Source organism: Haliaeetus albicilla, chromosome 2 (genome assembly GCF_947461875.1).
Source record: "Haliaeetus albicilla chromosome 2, bHalAlb1.1, whole genome shotgun sequence".
NCBI classification, from domain to species: Eukaryota; Metazoa; Chordata; class Aves; order Accipitriformes; family Accipitridae; genus Haliaeetus; species Haliaeetus albicilla.
The window spans coordinates 60,664,007-60,686,840 of NC_091484.1; the positions used below are offsets into that span (position 1 = coordinate 60,664,007).

Consider the following 22,834-nt stretch of genomic DNA (forward strand, 5'->3'; position numbering starts at 1 on the left):
CTTCAGTCTCCTATGTAATTTCTACTGCATACTTAACCATGCTACCCACTGATTCATCAACAGATTCTGGTCTGTTGAGCAGCAGCGCCTTCATATACAGAAGACCGAATTATCATACTCAGATCTGGCATGTCAACACTTCTGTAAGGTATATTGCTACCTGAATGCTAAATAACCTGGGTTGAAATATATGGTAACAATTAGTAACATTTTTTCAATATATAGGCATTTAAATCTGGACTCACTGAATAAGCTGTACAACTGCTATTTCAATGAAGTCACAATTTCATTCATATTTTTATTCAAGGTTTTCAGAGTGTTAGCCACATTTTTCTTTATATTCTTCCAGTTTTACAAAAGGGGAAAATTGCATGCATGCAATTAGTGAACAAACTTCAGTGTCAGGTGGCTCAGGATGGAGACAGTGAAATAAAATGGTTGTACAAAAGTAATGTGCTGTAGTAAGTTCTAATCACAGTCAGCTTTAATAATCAGTTGTTATTCACAACATATTTTTATCCCTTATTTATGCCAGAAGTGTGAGTTTTTAAAGTGTGCTACATTCAAAGTTCATTAATAATTGCCAGATAATGGCTGCATGTGGTCTGCATCAACTTTCAGCTGCTCTGAGAGCACAGAGAGTAATGACAGCATTGTTTCAGAATGACAAAAAATACCTTCTACAGGCCTGTGCAGGGCTTATTGCTAGGCATTCCACATCACTCTCTACTGTAAACTAAAAAGCCCTGAGCCCAATGCCCTGATCCTTTAGATACTTAGACAGAGGAGGGATTTTAGCCTCATGAACAATTATGCTCTTTTAAAAATATTTATGAAATTTGAACCTTAAATCACCAGAGGAGTGATAATGATAGGTATAAATCGTAATTCTGGAAGACTGGGCTGCTTCACCATGACTCTTTGGTGTCTGCTGCTAAGCAGCAATTTCAGCCAAAATAAAGAAATTCATGGCAGTCAGACAGAAGCCTTCACTGAATGGTCTCTGAGTATTTAACATGTACATTTTATGCTTAATTTTGCAAATTGTACTTTTTTTTTTTTAAGAGGTCTTGTAAAGTGAGCCACATCATATGCTGAAGAACTAACCTTCAACAGGCTGTACCAAATAATGAAACCATCACTAGGGCCCTGCATCTGAAGTAAGATTCACAACAGCTTTCACAGTGCTGTATACTAATACAAGTGTCTGGTGAACAGGTTTGTTTGCAAAAGTAAGATGCATCTCACAAATTTAGGACAAAGTCCTAAAAAGGCATCTGACTAGAGTTCTTTATGGGTAAGAAACCTATGCGTACAGCTGAAAAGGGAGTTCCACTCTGAGTATGTAATATGTAGCAGTTGCTCTGTACTTCTGTATTACATATTAAACTAGAGAAAAAATTGAAAAAATTCTGATCTATTTCACCTTTCCCTAGATTTCCTGAACTGTACTATATCAGTGCACTAAACAACAAAAATGCAGAAGTATAAATGGAATCAGAGGAAAAAAACAACCCAGATACTTACCCCATGCTTTACCGTTTTTGCAGCATGGGCAGCTTTCTTTTTTGCATCATAATGAGTAAGAATGTCAATAATGGCCATAAAGTATACTTCCTTCCTAGGTGCATCTGCAAATGGCAAACACATAGCAGCAAGAATGACTTTTGAGACATCTTAATCACAAGTCCTCCTTCTAACAAAGGAGACTGTATAAGGCTCAATCAGCAGCTAAGACAGGTTAATGTCAGTCAGAGTCACAGATCTGTAAAGACCAAGCTGTCCTTAATTGAGAGTTTAACTGCACTCATATATAATGCAAAACCCCCTAAATGAGTGTAAAATAAAATGCCAGCATACAGAAATAGGAATTACTGCTCACTTAAAGTAATGTGGATTCCATCTCTCTTTATGGAAAAATGATGAAGTTTTCTACGGAAGGTAATGCTTCTGTGTCAACAAACAAGATCATATTTTCGTTATGCATAAAAACATGTATTTATCCATGTAAATCTTATGAAAAATAAAAAGGTAACTTTCCTCTCTTGAACAGCCACAGGTAACTAGTTATACTTAGTTTTACAAACATCAAACCCAGTTTCAGGCTTCTTACACACTCCTTATGACAAATTTTTTAGCTGGAACACAGAAATTGGGTATGAGTGCACAAATTTTCAAAAAGCAACCAAAAAAGTGAAATATAACTTGGAATGCTGCTTTTCTCATTCTTTCTAGACTGTTTTTAACAGTGTTATCTTATCTTCCAGGAAAAGAACAATTACAGATACTAGATTTCCTGAAAGGGATGAAAAAACCCATGAATTAACCGCGAACTGCTGTATCTGAATAGCTAAGCCAGTATACAATTTGATTGTGTAACAGGTGAATTATTTGACTGACACATCGTGACACATCACGATATTTAAGAAATATGCTCATAACAATGCTGGGCACTGTAGGTGTCTTCTGCTTTCTGCTGCATCAAAGAGCAACTCGTTTCTTTTTCTGCAGAGTGAATTTATATTTTGCAGTTTAACTTTGCCTTTATGTGGTTGTGAAGACTTTAGGATTCTGGTGTAAGAATCAAAATATCTTAACACAAAAATATTTATTCCTGCTTACTTTCATGGGATTTTATTCCATAAACATCAATAGCTGGATCAAATTCCCCTGGAGCCAAAGGCAGTGAGCTGTTCAGCGTGTTTCCTGGACTGTCTGGAGGGGTTCCAATGGGGTGGGTCCCATCACTTTCACCTTCCTCTTCTCCATCGTTCTCTTCACACTCTACTTCTTCCTGTTCAGCTCTTTCAACATCATGAATTCCAACCAGCAAGCTGTAGTCCATAAGTTTTAACTGAGCGAGGAACTAGAAAGTGATAATAAGCAATTTATTAATATCACTGAAAAATGTAAGCCCCACTAACAAACAGAAGTTACACAAAGATCTCATCAGTTGAGAAAAACAGGCACTTCTAAGAGAGAGCAAAAGGGAGGATTAAATGATAAAGCTATCAGAGAGATACTTGAATTTATTAAGATGCAGTAACAGCACACAGGTCACTTGCAACATATTATAAAAAAAAGCTGTAGCCCGCTCTCCCAAAATCCTCAGGGAAAAATCATTTTTCCTGTAGTGAAGACCAGTGCCTGTGCGAGCTGATGACTGTCACTCCTGTCTCGTGTTTCAATTAGGGCTATCCTCTCACCGCTCAATGTCCAGAGCAGCCTCTGTGCTATCAGGCATGTGGCGTGCTACGATCTGGTGCTAAATCCATCCCCTCACTCCCTTTTAAACCTTATTAAAAAATCGTGAAAAAGTATTTAAATATTCTTGCAGTGCAAAGTAGTGAAGTGTTACACCATGAAGACATGAAATGATGCTATATTCTCTTTACAGTGACAGGCTCACAAATTAAATCATGTAAGCAAAACATGAATGTGAATGGAAGGGTGGTTTTGAATAAAGACTGAGGATGGGAATTTTTAGAAAACTGAAAGATGAATACACTTTATGTATAGACAAAGTGTTATTTTAGTTGAGGAGAACAGGATAAGGCAGAAAGCTAAGAGAGGAGGATGGAAATAATGAAGGTATAAAAGCAGGAGGATGGGATAAACAGTTCAAGGGGGCGAGGGGTAGCCAGGGCAGACCTGTGCTGCAGCCTAAAAGCAATACTGTGATTTTGAACTTGTGGAGCCCTCGCTCATTGTATGTACAGAATGAGGCTGAAAATACAAATTGTTTCAGTTTTTAGAAACTAAAAATGGTTATAAAAATGAAGTTAGAGCAGACCAGAGAAGAAGGAATTTAAGCCAGACTTTGGAATAGTGATAGTGATGAAAGAGATGAGTATAAAATACTAGGAAATGAGAAACTGCAGTTTGTCAAAATCCTGATTCTGAGAAAAGAGAGGAATCAGAGATAACAAAGTGACTGTAAATTCAAGTGCTAGAAGAAATACTGTGTGATTGAGAAGAGGTTTTAAGAAGAAAGAGGAAATTGGCTTCTAATAGTTTCAATATAATAAAGCGAAAGACTCTTCACAAGACTAGAAGAGATCTAAGTTTGAAGAGATGATGTACAATGAAGAACAAGAAGAACAAGAAGAACAGATGAGATTGGCCAAAGGTGATGGAGTGGAAGGACTCCAGGTATATCATTAGGTACTTGATACATACGAAGACAGACAGGAGAAAAATCTACCAATAATCATATAAAAAGCATGAAAGAGAACAGATTCTTGGGAGAAACAGTGAACTGCACATTAGAAGAGAATGGCTCTTGGGAGGAAAGTGTGCTACTGCTGACAGCAAAAAGACTTAGGGAGATCAGCACAAGGAAAAGATCATCTGATTTTAAATGGAAAAAATATCCTTATGTGCTTTTTCTCAAGACATTTTCAGTGGAATAAGGAAAAATTACAGGAAAATAGACAAGAGGACACCAAAAGAGCAGTAATAGATACTTGCCTGTTTGAACACAGGAAGGGGACATAAGACTTGATTATGAGAGAAATACAGAAACGAAACTTACTCAGTGACAAACTAGAACAGGTATAAAGTCATGTAGTTTAGAATACTACTCCATAATATGTTTAACTATAAATACTGTATGATAAGATAATCATATGCTAAGAGTTGCACATTTCTTTAATTGTAGTGAAATGCGAGTGTTTACACATTGGGTATAAAGCACATACTATCAGTTAACTAACAAGGGCAGAAGAACCAATAAAAGAAAAACAAGGTTAAAGAACAGCTTGCTGTTGTTAAAATCAGGTGCCAAATCACTTCACACTAGTAGTTTACATGGATATTTAACAATGCTCTGCATAAATTTCAAAACCATAAAAAATAACCTCTCAAGACCTGATCTGGAATCCGCCATTATATTCACAATCTGGTAAATGATGTAGAAGATCACACACAATCCCCTTTCTGGGGTAATAAACTATCTTCCACGTTCCTTGCACATACTTAACATACAGTCTCCAACCTACTGACTGTAAAAGCATTAGTCAGCAACAGCAGTACGTGTTATAAGAGCACAAAACTTAAACCCAAACAAACTTATCTCTAGAGCTGTGACATCGGTAGAGCAGTTTTCCAGCACAATATTTTAAATATAAAATAAACACACATTGATATTTCACAACATATTTATGTTTTCATAATTATCATCACCATAAATTTCTCATCATTACTATGATGGGAAATTAGATTTCCTCAAAAGAAAACCATTGGGTAAATTCTAAAGTTACAGTATTTTGTTTTGTGGAACTAATGAGATACAGATCTGAAGAACTAGACAAGTCAATTCACAGAGCCATTTTGTTATAAATAGCTGAAAGTCTTATTAAGTCACAGACAAATTTTGCTATGAGGTCTCTTCCAACAAGGAAAACAGATTTTAGGCTTTGAGTATAAGGGCTGCAAAATACTGTGTTTAGTGACAATATTTTCAATTATGGAAACTAAAGTCAAGCTGTGTGAACTACTTATGCCAATATTTATTTTCTTTTATTTGCTGAACTAAATCAGTTACAATAAAATATTACATTAAATTCACATATTAACACTTTTCTATTAAGTATTGACTATATTCAGGCAATTACAAATTTATATGAAAGCCTACATTAAGATAATGAGTCCAACTGCTGTATACTAATTACTGAAGCACTCTACTGTTGCAATACAAAGGATGATTTAAAACTGGATTACTAATATGAAACAAATAGAACATGCATGGCTGTGAATGGGGATGCTACATCCTCTGTTATGGACCACAGTCTGTGTACGGCCTCAGCTCTGGTGTACCTCCACCTGTAAAATACAACTAACAATACTCACCTCTCTCTTGGGGGCATTTGGAAGTACTAGGCTTGTAAAGTGCTTAAGTACTAAGTAGTACCATCATTTTAACATCATCAAGGCAGGGACAATGTATGGCAACCAGCTATGGCAGCAAGCCATTTATCACATCAGCAAAAGCAGAGATCAACTCCTGAAAGTTTAAATTGTGTCTCATTTAAAACAGTCAGTGCTTACAGTCTTATAAACAAGAGTTTTAATTAATGAATTACAGGTACAATTTCCTGGGATATCTGTAATTTGCCACACATCTTAATCCCATAAAACTGAACAGGCACATTCTTACCTCAACATCCTTTTTGAGTTTCTCAAGGAACATCTTTTTGTTATTCTCATCAATATGAATCTTTTGGCCATCGTTAATAAAATCATTGTCTTTGAACGTCGGCAGCTCTTTGGCCTAAAATAAACCAAAACTCCTGTAAGAGCGGGATCGCAAAGAGGAGTGTGGTGAAGCTGCTGGCCCGGCGTGGCCCCCCCGCCGGCAGCGGCACCTCCGGAGCCCCCCTGCGCCCGAGAGGGCACTGCCGAGCCGCCCCTCCGGGGGAGGCAGAAGCACCTCCATCACATGCAGCTCTCTGTAACTGCACCCATGGAGCCGTTTCCTTAGTTTATCCCTCCTGTAGGTGGCCTAGAAGGTATGTGTTTATTGGGCATGTGGCAAACGTAGCCAAGACAAAATCTCCGACTCGATATTTGATTTGCATCGAACCTTGATTTGCATCGAGCTTCTTCCAAGACGTCATTTGTCAAAGTGACTGGCAATAAGTGAAATCGAAACACAATCTATATATACTCATAACAGAGTGCTTGCATCAGATCTTAGAGATGAAGTCAGATTCGATTGCATTTTACATAGCTACTGAGAATGTTTCTAATTGCCCAATACCAAATAATTATTTGAAAGCATCAAGTGAACGAGAATTACGAAAAGCTGCTTAGAAGTGGCAAATGCCAGAGAAGACCACTGCCTTTTAAATACATAATTAAATATTCTTGATGTTGGAGCATTAGTTGATTATCTTCATCTTTAACTCTCCTGTGAAGCGATTTGCAACAGCATTAAGGAAAGCCAGACAGAGTAACCACTGGATTCAGTACTAAGACCCCTCAAACGGGCTCTGTTTTCACAGGGCAATGACTGGAAGTTCACTTAAAAAAACCCAGCAAGCCAAAAAACAAAAGAGCAGTTCCTTCAGGGTATTTGGTCAAGCAAACTGGAAGTAATAGTAGCTTCTGCAATCAGAGCCTTTAAAAAATTGGCGCATTAAGAGCAATGAAAAGCCTTTCTCCCTGCCCCCCACCTTTAATCAACAGTATGGAAGAACAGGTTTTCTTCACAAAGAAAATGTTGCAGAACAACCGAGTGCTGCAACCATCAATGACCATGAACGAATGGGTACTTTGAATAAAATAATTTCCCCTTAATCTGAAAGTCCTTCCACTAGGAATAAAAGACAGCTAACATCAGCCTACTGGAATGTCCTCCATAAGTTTAACTAGTCAGACATTACTTATAACCTTACTGGAGATGGTATTTTTCATAAAGTTTCTTTTCTTCCTATGACACAGTAAGGAAAAGAATCTCAGAGGTTCTTTTCTCTGCTCCAAAATGTACATATTGGAAAGCACAGCATTAAAATGTGAGCATCATAGCAGACCCTGAAATGCCCTCATAGATCTTCACAATGGCCAAAAGTTCTTTTTGCTGTTGGGCTGCGCACAGAAGCGGCTGAAATACTCCATTCCCCAACTGTACAAATTTATTTTTCGGACCTGGAATTTGTGAATTGCCCAAGATCCCACAATGCTGCTTTTGTTTAGAAAAGTGACACTTTTCTTCCAATAATTGCTCAAAACCACTTAAGCAATTAATAACATTTTAATAGTTTCAATAGTTTATTAACTATTTAATAGTTAATAAAAGTTATTAACTTTTAATAGTTACGAATCCATGTTAAACCCATTGCATCCTGAGACCTATGAACTCTGGAAAAAAATAAGGTCCTAGTCTGGCTGCTCTGAATTATTACTGTATTGCATCTAGAACATTCTGATATATTAAAATAGCCTCTAATAGAGACGCTCTATATTTTAATTTAAAATAAAAGGAAAAAAACCCCAAGCAGCCGAGATGGAGCTATAACCATTCATCCGTCCCAGACTCCTTCTGTGGAGGAGTCATCCTGCAGTGCTCTGCTGCTTTACTTAAACACAAAGTCAGACAGTTCTTGAAACTCACAATGAATTGTTTACTACAATATGACAGCACAGCGTGCATTGATTTTCCTTCTGGCCTATTCTTAAGTGGTTTAGGATGAAAATGAGTAGGGGAAACATCAGATAAGCATTCCAGACTAACAGCTGTAGAGATTATCATATACAATCTAGCAAACCGTCCCATGGACCAGGGCTAATTCTGCAGAGGCAGGACTGCAGATCCAGGGATGTTGCCAACACTGGAGGATGGAATCCAGTGCGTGGGATGCTTAGGAATGGAGAGGAGATTTGGATGAATTAATTTAAGATGAAACAATAATGAAAAGAATGCAGGAAACCAAGCTCCCTTCATTTCTAATGCAAAGTCACTAAAAAAAAAAAAAATCCTCAGATTATCTTTCCACCTAGTATATTTGAGTTATTTATTAGACTAGGCAGAGGATAAAGAGAAGTAAACCCATTAATACTGAACCCCCCCCCCATTAATGCTGTTTAAAGCTTAGGTGTGAGTAAAGAGGAAGGATGCACTTGTGGTTAAGATGCTGAGATGCAGGTTCATCTCTAGGCTCTGCCACAGACTTCCTGCACAGCACAGCATCAGCCAGTCAGACCAGGCAGGCGGTGGGAGGGGGGAGTACTCTTCTCCACTGAAGATGGTCCTATTTTCAGGAAAAATAAACTTAAATTACAAGCAATGTCTTTTTTGGAAGATGCTAGAGCTGGTCAGTCAGTCATGCAGGTGCCATATTGCACTTTAACCTTGTCTCTAATCTATTTTTAATAAAAGTGAGCCAGCAAAGCTGACAGCCGCATTTCTTGCCTGCCATCACAAGACCCAAGGGGTACTCCCAAGGACATCCAGGGCAGTGAATCAGCTCTCCCAAAAAGCCAGACTCTTCACTGCCTCGTGTGCAGACTCCCCCAGTCCTCAATAATCCTTCTGAGGATTTTTATCTGAGGTCATTTTTCTTCACCCAAACACCTGTAGCTGTGAAGACTTGGCAAGTGAAGAACTGCATAAATTAAAAAACAGTACTGAGGCATGTGAAGAAAAAGGAAAATGTAAAAGCAGTGGGGCTAAAAAGCTATGTGCCAGTGGTTGCCCTCACCACATTATTTGTATGATGCCTCCCAGCCTACTGTCTTCCCTCTTTCTGGGTGTTATTAGACAAAGCTTTTTTTTAGTGTGCTAGGCAATATCATTCTCCCTATTTATTTAAAGCTGAATAGCCCTAGGATACTGTTGCAGTCACAAATATTACTAATGACAGCCAGCACTAGTAGTGATTCTAGTAGTACTTTAACTGAAATTCATGTCTTAAAATTGATTTGTGAATTTAGGAATTAAAACCTATGAAATATGCAACTAGAAGGGGCTCTCATAGTTATTTAAAATTAATAATATATGTGTTCATGTTGAAAAATCTGCATATGTACATTTTCTTCTTATGCACTGAAATAAATAAATACAAGGAAAACCACATTATGGTAGTTGAAAACATTATCTGAATGAAAAAATTGAGGCTTTGCTTTAATGAAATAATTGATTCAGTTAATTTTTAATGAAGTCTCAAATATTTCCAATGAACGAAAATCCTGTTGGAAAAAGATTCTCCTAGAATGTAATTCATTATAATGAACATATTACTATCATTAAAGAACTAAATATTTTAAGAGCTGCACAGGAGATGAACATCTAACTACTTCCATTAAATTAATAATAGATTTTCTTTCTGAACCATCTCCATCATTTTTAATCCCCTACTTAAAGATGCAAGAAAGGCACAATAGATTTTACAAATATGAAGTATTTATTTATTAAAAAAGCGTGTTATTTGCATACTTCAGGTTTGCATTCCAAAGTTTGCCATGGTCACAGAGAATTTTAATGGCAGGAAGATTTCACTGCCTTTGAAAAGGCTGAAAAGCAGTAAAGATTTCTTTGACTAAAATGACAGAATGTGTAAAGCCTGATTCAAAAACTAAAATTATGGTGAAACAGCCCACTGATGTTGTTTTGGAAAAAAAAAAAAATTATTGAAAGGTAAGAACCAGGTGAATTTTTATTTCTCTATGCATCTGGAAATAGTTTTTGCAGATTTCTTAACACATCTCAATTCATTATCCTATCCTAATGTGTTGAAATGAATATTAGCAATTTTTTTTTCCAAAGGGATTTTTGTGCATCATGATCAAAAATCATGGCTAACATTAATGCTGACATTTTGGAAGAAGCTTGGTAAAACAGCTGTAGGACTGTTAAATTTCAGAATAAGTCTTGGATTGAAAAAGGAAAAAGACTAATTGTCTTCACAATCTGGCAGCGATTTTTCACCTAACAAAGGCAAAGATTAGGTTGTAGGAGAAATGCTGCATAGCAGTCTTATTGTTTGTTTGGAACTAGCCATGAGTCATGTTATTCACACAGTTAACCATGGCAAAATTGGGCTTACAGTTCATAACTTTTGAAAATTGTATAAAACATCTGCCAAGAGTGAAGTTCTACACCCTAGGCTTCTTTTCACAGCGAATGGCTCACATACACCTTATTTAATTTTTTTTTTTTTTTTTAAAGTTAACTTTAGACTGACTGGGCTCAGCAGTATATATAGAAGGCAGTATTTTTAAAAAAAGGATAAATGTTATAATATAGTTTGAAATAATTTTGCACAGGTGGTTTTGAACTGAATCAAAAGTCTCAAGTCACTAATCTACAAGATGGAAAAATAACTAGAGCTTTCTCTAGAAAGCTGAAGGTTGCAGCTTCTTTCCTCCAGTAGTTATGGGAGCTGGGTCCAAACTTCTGTTGTACAATTTGTCTTGTCCTAGAAAGGGGTTTCTAACAGAACAAGGGTCTGCAGCTCCACTTGGCATCACAGGACTATAAATGGCAATGGAAATAGAGCTGTGACCCCAAAATGGGGTTTGAGAGGGAACACTGGAATGGCTTCAGCCAGTGTAACAGGCATTTTTGTAGGACAAAAAAAGTTGTGCGGAACGTTGTAGATGGATTAGGAATTCGAGCATGTACCAAAATAGTAACTATATGTCTTTTCAATGCTCAGGGAAATACATCCAGAATTATCCCTAGGGTTAATGTCTTCCTGCTGCAAAATGAACATGCAACATATAAAATGCAACATGAAGTTCCCCTTTTATTTTTTTTAAATTCTTTTAACATATGGAAAACAGACTTTTAAACAAACAAACAAACAAACAAAAAACCAAAGGCAAACTAGTGATTTGTTTTGAAAAACAATAATGGGATTGGTGTCATGTGAAGGCTAAATGCTGAAATAGGAATCTGAACTCTGAATGACTGTTCCTATCTTTGCAATGTATTGCAGTGTAATGTTTTGAAAGTTATAATCTCTGTATATGCAACCTTGAGATTCATTTCACAGAGAAATCTAAGACATGCTTCACATATCTGTTGTGTGAGATCAGAATATGAAATCACTAAAAGAAACAAGTAAAAAAAAATGCTGTTCTGAAATTAGCAATTTTAAAATAGCAGGAAAAAATAGCTCAGATTTTGGGATAATCTAGCTTGAATGAAGTTTTACCTATTGACATCAAAAGAAAAAAACTAATTCAAGACTGAGTAATCTTGTTGCTATGTTCCTATACTAAAATCCTTCTTCCTTTAGTTATAATTGTCCTCTCAGAAATCAGTTAATTATTATATGTTGTAATATATAACATAAAAAGTAAAGCTAAGAAGTGATTTGTTGCATCTAGCAGCATCTTCCAATCTAATTATCAGAGCTATGTATTCTGCATACAATTTAACTAAGATGTAACGAAGCTGTCAACTATGGCAATTTTTTTCCAAAAAGGAACTTGAATAGAAAATCCTTTGTTCAAATGTATTTACTGTAGTTTTTCTGCATTTAGGCTTATTTATGAAACAACACATACCACAAAGGTGGCAAGGCAACCAGTTTTAGATTCATTTAAACACATGTAATAATCTCTGAAATTGCTCAAGAAAGATGCAATATGATGGGCTTCTGTTTAGTTAGGTTTTATTTTTCTTCTTCTAATTTCCTTCTGAGTTGCTCACTCACAAGCAACATGCTTATGTTCTTTATAAGAACAAGTAGACTCAGCTGTAACTGCTAATTTGATGTCGTACTGCAAGTATAGCATAATTGTGAGCAGGGGGACCACCAGGGGAGTTCTGCATTATCCTGGTTTCACTTAAGAGGGCAAAATTGTCCAAGGAATGAATAGAAAATGCCCACTATTAAAATAATAAGAACAAAAAAATAAAAATAAAGAGAACTAAAGCCTAAAAAAAAAATAAGGGAGCAGCTGTCAGAATTTGACAACTGTTGAAACATACTGTTCTTTTAAAATTCAAGACATCTGTAGGTGCACGTTATGATACTTGTTGCCAAGAAAGTGATGCCTTTGTTATTAAAAGTATCACTTATAATGCAGATGAGAGGAATTGTGTGTTAAGGTGAAATCTAAGGGATGGAGCTTGTCTTCACACCGATTATCACAAAATATTGAAATGACAGTTTCAGAGCTTCTCATCAATATGTTAGGGTATAAAACAGTTGAAGACAGTCAAACAGGAGATAAACTGAAAACAGGACAGAAAAGTAACATTCTCAAAGTCATTCCAGCTAGCTTGTCTTCCTAAAAACTGATTTAAAAACCAAGTTTGAATACTAATACTTATTTTACACTACAAAACTAAAGTAGAAAAATTATTTTCCTGATTTCTTATTTTATAGTCCATTAAATCTTTCTGCAGAATTGCCTCTTCTTTATAAACTGAGTAAATAACAAAAGACTAGTTTGATACGAAAAAGATTTAAGAACATAATTTTAGCCAAGTTTGCCATTTCGAAGTAATTTATCTAAAATTTAGAGTCTGCATTAGAATGTGACTGAAAGACTTGCTCTTCTGTTTTCTGGCTTCTGCAGCTTTAAAAGAGGCTAACATACTATGCTTAATATTCTGAAAACCATTTGATTACTTTAATATTGGCATTTGAAATTAAATGTGAATTACTTAAAAGCCCATTTAAAAACTACAGCATTGCCAGACATTTTAGCCATACATTTTAGCACCAAAAGCTTCCTGTCTTTTATTACTTTTCTGTTTTTCAGATGTGAATAGCAGTGGATACCTTTACAATAAGTAATTAAATAATGCTGCCATTAATTGAAATTCTATTATTATTATTAATGTCATTTCAGGGCGATATTAATAAATGGATGATTTAACTTGTCTCTGGCTAAAAATTAGCTAATAAGTTACTACACCAGCCAAGTATTTGAGATTGTCTGGTTTTGTTTAATCATTCAGAGAAATTTCTTCTAACATAGGAGACGCCAAAATCTCTTCAGAACATTTGCTAAAATTTTTTTTCTTTTCTCTTTTTTTCCTCCTTTTCAAGCTAAAATTTCCCAGGCGTTTTAACATCTTTTAGATTGGCTTGAGATTCCCACAGAAGACAACAAACAAAAAGTGACATCTACTTAAGAGAAAGTGGAAGAGAAAAAACATGCTACAGGGCTCTCACTTGCCAGTTATGAATAATGGACCATTTCCATACTTATGTCAACACAATTCTTAATGTGCTGAAATTAGTGCCACACGTGCAGAGATATATCTCATGATAGCAGGCCTTTAGCACTGCTCAGAGTTTCAAAGACAAACTTTCCTTGTCTATTTGTATAAATACACAACCCTCTTTTTATTTAAGCTTAAAAACTGTGCATTAGAAACACCTGAGTAGTTTAGATGAGTAAACCACTGCAGTTCTAGTGCCTGTTGCAGGAGATTCAGATCACAGTGTCGATGAATGTTCTGAGCATCTACAATACAGACACGCAGTAGTGTATTCTTCTGACCCTTTCAAATCAAACAGCAGACTCCAAATCTTAGACAAAAACCATGTAATAAGCAAAATACTATTCTTCCCTTGCTTGAATCCCTAAAAGTGTTTGTAAAATGTTTTTCCCTCTATGAACTTAGAGGTTTACCCAGCTAATTCCCTTTCTTAGAAATGTTTGTTCCGAGTGCTAGCTTGTGGCTTCCCTGCTGCACTGCATTGGCGTTTGAGGGGAACAATGAGTAACAGAAGGCTGTTGTAACAGCCTTAGACCGTCTGCTTGCAACATCAATAAGCTTGGTGTAGTTCTGTCTCCAAGAAATCAAATTCTTTTGAAAAGAAAATGATGTGTGAGATTTAAAATAGCAGAAGAAGAATTTGGGGGACCAGGTTTTTTTATATTTCTTTCACAGAAGTACTCAGGATAAAAGGGGAGGTTCTAGATGTGTTGAAGTTGATAGGAATTTTTTATTGGCCTTACTGAAGTTATGCTTTCACATCAAACATAGAGAATAGTTGTTGTATACAGTTATACAAAACCACACAACTTTGTTTCAACTTAGCTATAATCAAGTTCAATAGTAATTTTGCCATGAACTTACATGGGAACAAAATTAAGGCACTGTTTCTTTGAGGTTCTCACTCAACGTATTAACTGCAGTACCTATGTACTATTATTAATCTATTTATTATTAGGAGACAAATTCCTAAAACTGCTCAAAACCACCGCACTAAATATCTGTATAGTATCAGCTCCTGTACAGCTGAATATATGTAATTATTGTTAAATTTTACATTACTATGCCAAGCATTAATGTTGCAACCTGAAGTAGTCCCATCAAAATAATTTGCTCTCCTAATTTCTGTCAGATTATTTTAGTACTACCAGCAGAGGTTTTCAATGACACTAGGTATTGTTTGTAAGACACTGAAGGGTTAATCCCTCTGCTTCAAAAACACTAGAGTTGTGCTACTAAACAAGAACAAAAATAGACCACAAGAAAAGAATAGAGACCATTTAAGACATGATCTTGGGGGCTTGGTACAGCAAGAGAGAGCTAATGCTCACTACTGTAACTGCAGTTGGCATTTGGGACATGGTAGCTGCCTAATGCTGGAAGAATTCTAAGTGTTCACTTGTACCTTAGGACCAAGTGGAATAACTTTGCAGAGTTTTTCATGCAGTGAGAACTGTAGGACTGACAGCTACTGCATGTCCTTAGTGCAGTTGTGCAATCTGTAGAAGACTCAGAGAGGCAGATATGGTACAACTAATGCTTAGGAGAAAAACAAATGATCTGAATGGAATTTGGGGACAACATAAAATGAAGTCTTTTCAGTGAACTGCTGAATGATGTTACGTTAATTCAGAAGGAATGTGCTTGGAAAAATTAAGAAAACAAGGGTCATGGGTTCCTAGACTTCACCCAAATTTGGAAATCTAAGAAGTTTTAGACGATAGAAACTATGTTGCACCTTCAGTTATCTGTAGAATTTCTAGATAAACCTCTCCTGAAGTGCCATCAGGCTATTTCACTGAAACCTCAGAGAAATGTTGATTTTGAGAACATTAAATTTTCCAAATGAGTTGAAGTTGGAGATGGAGAAAACCAAAGTGATCAATTTCCTTTCAGAGCAAAGTTTCAGCCCAGAATTTGAGGGAGACTGTTTCTCATTATAGCTACATGTACATCTAAGTCTGTTGTTTGCTCTTTTGTATGAGCTTTACATACCCAAAGGTTCTCACAATTCAAGGTTTGGTTCATCTTTGCATTCACTTTAGAAGTGGTGCCACATCACATCATTCCATTAACTGACATGGAGTATCCATAAATCTCAATATTAAAGAGCAAGAGAAAGAAGATGAAGAAGCAGGAGGGAAGAGAAGAAAGTCCTGATGTTTTCCTACCACAGGGCAGGCCCTGAAGAAACTAAGAAGAGAAGAGAAGAGAAAAAAGGAAAAGGAGGAGGTAGAGGATTGGCTCACTTACCTCTGAAATCTCAACACCATTGCAAACCAATATTCAGAGGTCTGCAGAAAATAGAGGAAAGATAAAGGAGGGAATAAGGTAGAACTCAAGAGGGGAGAATAATGACAGAAAACAAAGAAAAGGGGCAGAACAGCACTGGTTATGTTTGTCCTGAGACTAGCTAGCAGGTTAGATAACCGAAAAAGAAACAGAAATGCACCATACCTTTTCTTTGTCACTGGCTTCTCGAGCCACAGTAGAGCCCTGAAACAGAAAAAATGGATCTAAAAATGTGCATATGTCAGAAACTAATTTGAAAATGTTATGATAACAGGTCAAAAAGTGGATGAGCTGCATCCTTCTGAACTTGAGAGCTGTTTTAAAGAAAGGTGATACAGTAGGTAGAATGCCCAGGGCCACTGAACTGCTGCAATCACTTGAAGAAGATGTATCATGAGAGAAGAAAGATGGATTAAATCCTCAAATGCTCTACATCTATTGTCCTCCTGACTGCTGGAGCTTCTTCCTCATGTCTCATCCTCATTTTGAGACTATCATCCTGGAAGTTCAGTTTTCTTGGCAGACGTCTCATCTTTTTGTGCCAACTTAGCTGTACGGTTATGGAATAGCCTATTCTATATAACTATTTGGACATATGTAACACACATTTGAAAAGGATGTCACACAATATAAACACATAAAAATACTTAAAAGATCACAAAGTACAAACAAGAACAAAGCACCTCACAGCAACATGAAGTTAAAAGAAGAGATGAGACTGTGGATTCACAAGATTTAAAGTACTTGCTAAAGAAATTTTGGACATATTTTTATTTTATTTTATTTATTTTTTAGCTGAAAGCTAGTAGGCAATATGGTGCTTTCTGAATAAGCTGGAGGTGACAAAAAAATGGCTGTGTGTATTTCCTCGCAAATTTCTTGGAGCAGGACCACACCTTTAAGTACCCAGAGCTTGTTTATCACATAATAGCACTGGAAGAAATAGTAACTACAAACGTGATAAGTGGACATCGAAAGATGGGTAAATGAGCTCTATCGTTTGTTGGAAGGTGGATATTGTGTAAAGAAATGCTGGAGTGGAGTCATTTTAGTTTAAAGAAGATGAGGATCCCCAACCACATCTTTTTATACCATGTTTTATTCTGTTTGCAGAGAGAAACTCAGAAAACTTAGAAAGGATGGAGAGAAAAGATTAACGGGACAGTATGTCTTAGTTATTATGTATGGCCCAGCAGGCAGGGATTTCATCGCATTATATCATTAACTGATAATAAAGCCTGGTCAAAGTCTGACATTTTAGTTTACTGATGATATACCTTTTATGTGGTATTCTGTGCTCCAACAGACTGCTCCAATAAGACTGCTGGGCTCAAAAAAAGATGAGCTGAAAACCAAACTGGAGGAAAAAAAGCGGGTTTACAATAGTAAAAATTAGGGAGATTGCCAAATTTGACACTGAAGTAATTTTAATAAAATGCCTCAGTGGCCAGAAAAATACCTTTGAAATCCTATGCTGATCTGTGGTCTCTTTTTCTTAGTATCTACACAGGTAGAAACTTGTGCTACTAGTGAGCTCTAAGCCAGTGTCAAAAATACTCACATATGAAAAAGGACCCTGAACCTACAACCGCAGATGCTGTAGCAATGAAAATCGAGAAAAAGTGATTTATAATATACGTAGTGGCACTAAAAATCTATTCAGTGAAGGAGTTTGTTTTGAAGAATAATATGATATTGATGTTAAATTTAAATTGCAAGAGAAGTTTATCTTTAAAGCAATTCTGTCCAGCTGGACAAACTGAATAGAGTACAGAAGCATTCACAGAGGTAAATAACAGTAAAAGCTGTTGACACCAATGCTAAGAACATACTGTATATCATTTATGTTTTTTTCTTCATCCCTTTTTTAATGCATCTGGACATTACGATGCTCTAAAACACATACAGTTCTCAAATTAAAAAAACATCTGTCTCGGGTAAGCTCTGCTGCCAGTAATACTAAATACCAAAAAGTCAATTGTTGACAGTCTGGAAATCAGTTCTTATAAATCACATTCAGTCAACTATCTTACCAATTGATAGGTAGATACTTGACAATAGGAAAGGATGGTGCAGTATGTAGCATTACAAATTTCTTAAGACAGAATGCTAAATAAACATCATAAAACAAGCTTGCAGATGCACTTAGCAGTTCAACACGTAGAAATTAAATGTATTATAAAGAAGTAGGTTTCTAAGGGGAGACTTTACAGAGGAAATTAAAATACAGTCCCTTAGGTAGAAAGACTAAGACTGCATTTGTTGTAAGCACTGTACATTAACTACTGGCAAAATTAGGATGAACAGATAAACTTTCTGAAACAAAACTAAAACACACCTTATCATAAAAGGAACAGAAATTTTGTTTTTTAAGAACCTTCTGATTTTTGCTTGGGTTATGTTTAAAATATAGAGTGAAATATGAAGCTTTTGTAGTAGTGATGTACTTTGTTAGTAGCATTTAAATGGTTTAAATGATGATGGTATTTAGTTATTTTATAAAAGTCCTCTGCAGAATCAGTTGTGGCTTTCCATAATGTTGATAAAAGCCTATAGGAAGCAGATTTATTATTGTACTTGTGTGAAGGGTTCTACCTTTACCCATTAGTTACATTTAACAAACATACCCAGTTAAATTGCTGCATTTAAAAACGCACAATACAAATAAATTTGTACAACTTCTATAAAACCATCCTTCAGTTTTGCTAAACCTGGGTGCAGAAGTAAACCAGTTAATGCTGGTTCTTACATAACACAATCTTAAATTAATTACAATTCTGAGCAATATTCAAGCATCAGCATAATCTAACATTTATAGTAAAGACTTTCAGCTACTTTGTCAGTTATTTAATCAGCAGTTATTTCTCACCTTTAAATCATATTTTCTATAAACAGATAAACGATGGCTGAACACATTTCTTGTAACAATCATATATACTTCAACTCCATCAACAGTAAGCCGGTACATGCCCAAAAATTGGGGAAGAAGTGTATTCCCATGACACTCCACAATAAACTGCAGGAGCAAAAGAAAAAAACAGAAATAAGGATGGATACATAGAATATAAATATATATTTATACATTTTTAAAGATAAACCACCCAGAAACAGCACATTTATTTGCTGAATATATATTTGTGTGGAGACAAACCTTCAAAAAATCATGCCAAATCAAACCTCTTCATCAGGAGATTATCCTGCTTTTAGGCGAGTGTTTAAAAATTAAATTCTTGAACTGCTTAACTTATAACTCTTTTCTTCTATAGACAATCTCATAGAAAGAGTGGGCTCCATTTGACAGACCCTTCCACTTTTATGCTCCTAAAAGCACACCTAATGCAGATAACGTATTTGGAACCGACATAAAAAAACAGAAATACTTTTTCAAACATCGCACTGCTGTATTTTGTACTCTGTTGTCCCAGATTAATCTGTATGTTTCTCCATTCTCAATATTTGTTTATTATGATGAACATTTATGGCACTGTCACCAGCAAGGGGTATTATTTATTATCACCAACTTTTTGCTAGTTCTCACGTGATGGTTGCATGTCAGGGTCAATAGAGTTGAGCAGTGAAGTGCAAGATCCCTATACTTTTTATTTACAAATCATTATATTTCCTTAAGGTCACCATATTCCATTACAAACGGGCTATTAACCTTGAAAAGATTTGCCACCTGCACCTGACACCTGTGTGTTTTTTTAAAATCACTTGCCTTATAACTAATAGTTCGAATTTCTGTTCGAAAGACTACCGGAGGAAGCAGAAAAAGTGCAGACTATATTGATGACAAGAACTATCGAAGAATGAATATTTATTCCCAGAATAAAAATGCCCATACTGTATTAATCCTAAAACCAACTCAAACACATCCACTCATATTTTGCGGAACTAAGGAAAAGTTAAGCCACAATGATGCAAACCAGAAAATGACTCACCGGCTGTCCTCTTTTTGTTATTACCAAGTCTCAACCAGAGAGACTTGGAGAAAATTTAAAAATTCAAGCCCCAAATAGGAAACATGAAAACTAACCAACAGTCAGCTTTTAAAGCAGATCAGCTTTTAAATATTCATTGAATACTGAAGCTACTGTTTCTTTTGTGCCAGAGCGATCTGGTTATTAGAAACATATTATTCTAAAATACAGGAGACTTTAGAACAAGTTAACTGAATAAGCCATTTGAATTGTTTAACAAAGGCAGTAAGTGTTTGGTAACAAATAATGTAACAAAGCTCTTGGAACCCAGGAGATTTTGCAATTTTGAGCTCCTCTGCTAATTTTAAGGAATTCCTCTCACTAACTTTATACAGGAATCTGCACACACCACATACAGACTTTCCTTTTGTAAATGGCAAAATAAAAATAGAAAGATTTAAGAGTCCTGAAAACAATCATGTCCAGCAAGAAACAAAGGGAATGAACAACAAAGATGGAAATTGTTGACTGTGAATTGAAGATAATTTTGACTAACAACTCTGACACACAAGCTCTGTTGAATCTTGCTGGCACAGTTTAGGCTGTAACACTACTTTCTGTCTGCTGTATAGCTGTACTGGAGGTTACAAGCCCTGAAGCAGAGAACACAAAGTCGTGATGCAGTTGTGCTACTTCACAGCTAAGCATTTTTAAGCTCAAACTGCTGATGAATGAGCAAAACATCTTAAGCTGCTGCAGAGGCTCAGTGAATGCAGGAAATATGATTGCATGCCCCAAAATACAAAGAAGTTTGACAATAAAAGACCACAAAAAGACCACCTGAGCAGTGCACAAAGATTGATCAGTTTGCATGAGATGACTTCTGTGTTTAACAGATACAGAATTTTTAAGCTGGAGTTCTTGAATTAGAGGACTTTCAATCATAGCGTTGTTATCAACCTCAGAAAGCAGTTATAACGTGTTACAGGATACATAGCTCACTTTGACCATCAGTAGTTTCTCTTAGAGATGCGATCATAAAGTGAAATCAGAACTATTAATGCTGAAGTTACAGAAAACTTGTTTAAAATACTAATTCCTATTAGTCAAACTACATTGATTATTTTGTTATAAACATCAAGTAGTTGGCATATATCCTGCAGGTAAATACTTTTCTAATGCTTTATAGAAGGTGGGAAGGGTTGTTCTTATAAAAACATTTACTGAGTGATTCCTTCTCTAAGATGATTAGGTTCTGCAAGGATGATAAAAATGAATCTAGCTTCCAAGAATAGTTTAGTGCCACAGAATTTCAGGCCACTCAACTCTTTAATGGATCCAGCCATTCCTAATCTTATGGCTTTTAACTACAGAATTTTAGTTAAAGTAAATACTATTATTCCAATTTTCCATATGGGGATGTGAGATGCAGATATCATCTGAAATCATACAGAGAATTTGTGCCATGTGAAAGAACAGCAGCTAGGCATCTTGAGTACCAGACTAATAAGCCCCTGCCCTCCCTCTCAGCTGCTAGGGTCACAGTCTTGACACTTAAACCATCTCTTCAACCCTAGATACTGCTAACTCTCCAATTTTAACCTTTCTGGTCCTGAATGTCCCCATCTGTAAAACAGCATTGTCATTAACATAGAACACGTGCAACACACCCACTGTAATAACATAAAATAAATCCTTTGGTTAGCAGCATACAACCCCCTCCCAAACTGTTCTGTATTACATAACTACAAAAGAAAGGCAATTAATGACAGTCGCTTAAGTCCTATTTGTAAGTCAGAGTTAGCGCCATTTGCTAAAACTATTGTTTCATTTTAATATTTTGCAAACAAGCCTTCTGAAAGGGCACTGTTACTAGCACGTGACACAGGACATGAAAAGCTCTGCTAGTACTGCTCTCCACTTGATAAAAAGGGACTTGGCCGTGTTCTTGCAGACTTCTAAGAGACCTTCTCAAAGCAGACCATGTACTGCGACAGTTGTTTCCTACTCGCTGCTGAAAGTGGACACTCATGCCATTGCAATTTAAAGAAAAGCCCCTAAAATGATTTCAGTGTTTCCCATGACAGCATTTCTTATCCTGATGGGGAGACAAAGGAAAGAGGGAGGAATGCCACTTGCTTTCATCATCTACAAGGTTGGTCTAGAACTTCCTACCTTTGAAACTATCAATCCCCCATATCTGCATCACAGAGTAGGCAAAACGTGTCATCTGTTTGGGTGGGAGTCCAGCAGGACTTGCACTGGTGACTGTGGTTGGCAGATTTTCAATTTGTCCATCTTGATATAAATGAAGTAGCAATTTAGTCACCTCAAGGTGCTTTTTAGGAATGATTTCCTGAAGTTTCCCACTCACAGCTGGAATAAAAGTGAGCCTAGAAAATAAGCCAGTACATGCTTAACAGGACTGCTAAATTTCAGTGAAAGAAAAGACCTTCACTCCTTTAGGTTAACTCTTTCTAAAAAGAACATTAAAACAATTCTACCAAGCAGCCTTGCTAAATAAAACTGTAACACTTAGCCAGTACATTTACAAGTCCTTATATGCAGTAACAAGATCCATATTTTTTAAAAAGAGTGTTGTAATAAACACCCCATCATTTTTTTGTTAATTCAGACAATTTTCATTTTTCTGCACGGCATGAGGATAGTATTACCATTAATAAAATAAAGTATCATCAGCATGTTGACACATTTTATCAGCTATGCAGCACAGGTTTCAAATACATAATTTTCTGAGCTCTCTTGAACCCCATGCTCAAAGGTGAAAACTAGTAAGAAATTCTTTATGACCCTATAGTCCCATTAATTTTTGTATAAATACAGCTTCAAGATTCCTTAATAAGAACAGAACTTTCCCTATCTCATTTTACCTGAAAAATAAGATTCTTAGCCTCTTGCTTCCCCATGGTAATGCTAG

The 22,834-nt window shown here is 36.1% G+C and overlaps 1 protein-coding gene across 3 annotated transcripts in view; it reads right to left on the reverse strand.

Moving 5' to 3' along the window:
- The window catches only part of PIP4K2A (phosphatidylinositol-5-phosphate 4-kinase type 2 alpha), a 113,841-nt gene that overhangs the window by 2,620 nt on the left and 88,387 nt on the right, over positions 1-22,834 (reverse strand). The window contains exons 5-9 of one of the 3 annotated variants that reach the window (XM_069776837.1): positions 18,846-18,992; positions 16,142-16,180; positions 6,158-6,271; positions 2,623-2,866; positions 1,528-1,631 (exon numbers count right to left, since the gene is read on the reverse strand). In XM_069776837.1, the coding sequence (XP_069632938.1) occupies positions 1,528-1,631; positions 2,623-2,866; positions 6,158-6,271; positions 16,142-16,180; positions 18,846-18,992 (648 nt within the window). The remainder of the gene's footprint in view (positions 1-1,527; positions 1,632-2,622; positions 2,867-6,157; positions 6,272-16,141; positions 16,181-18,845; positions 18,993-22,834) is intronic. The other 2 variants (XM_069776847.1, XM_069776857.1) reach the window with 2 other exon arrangements.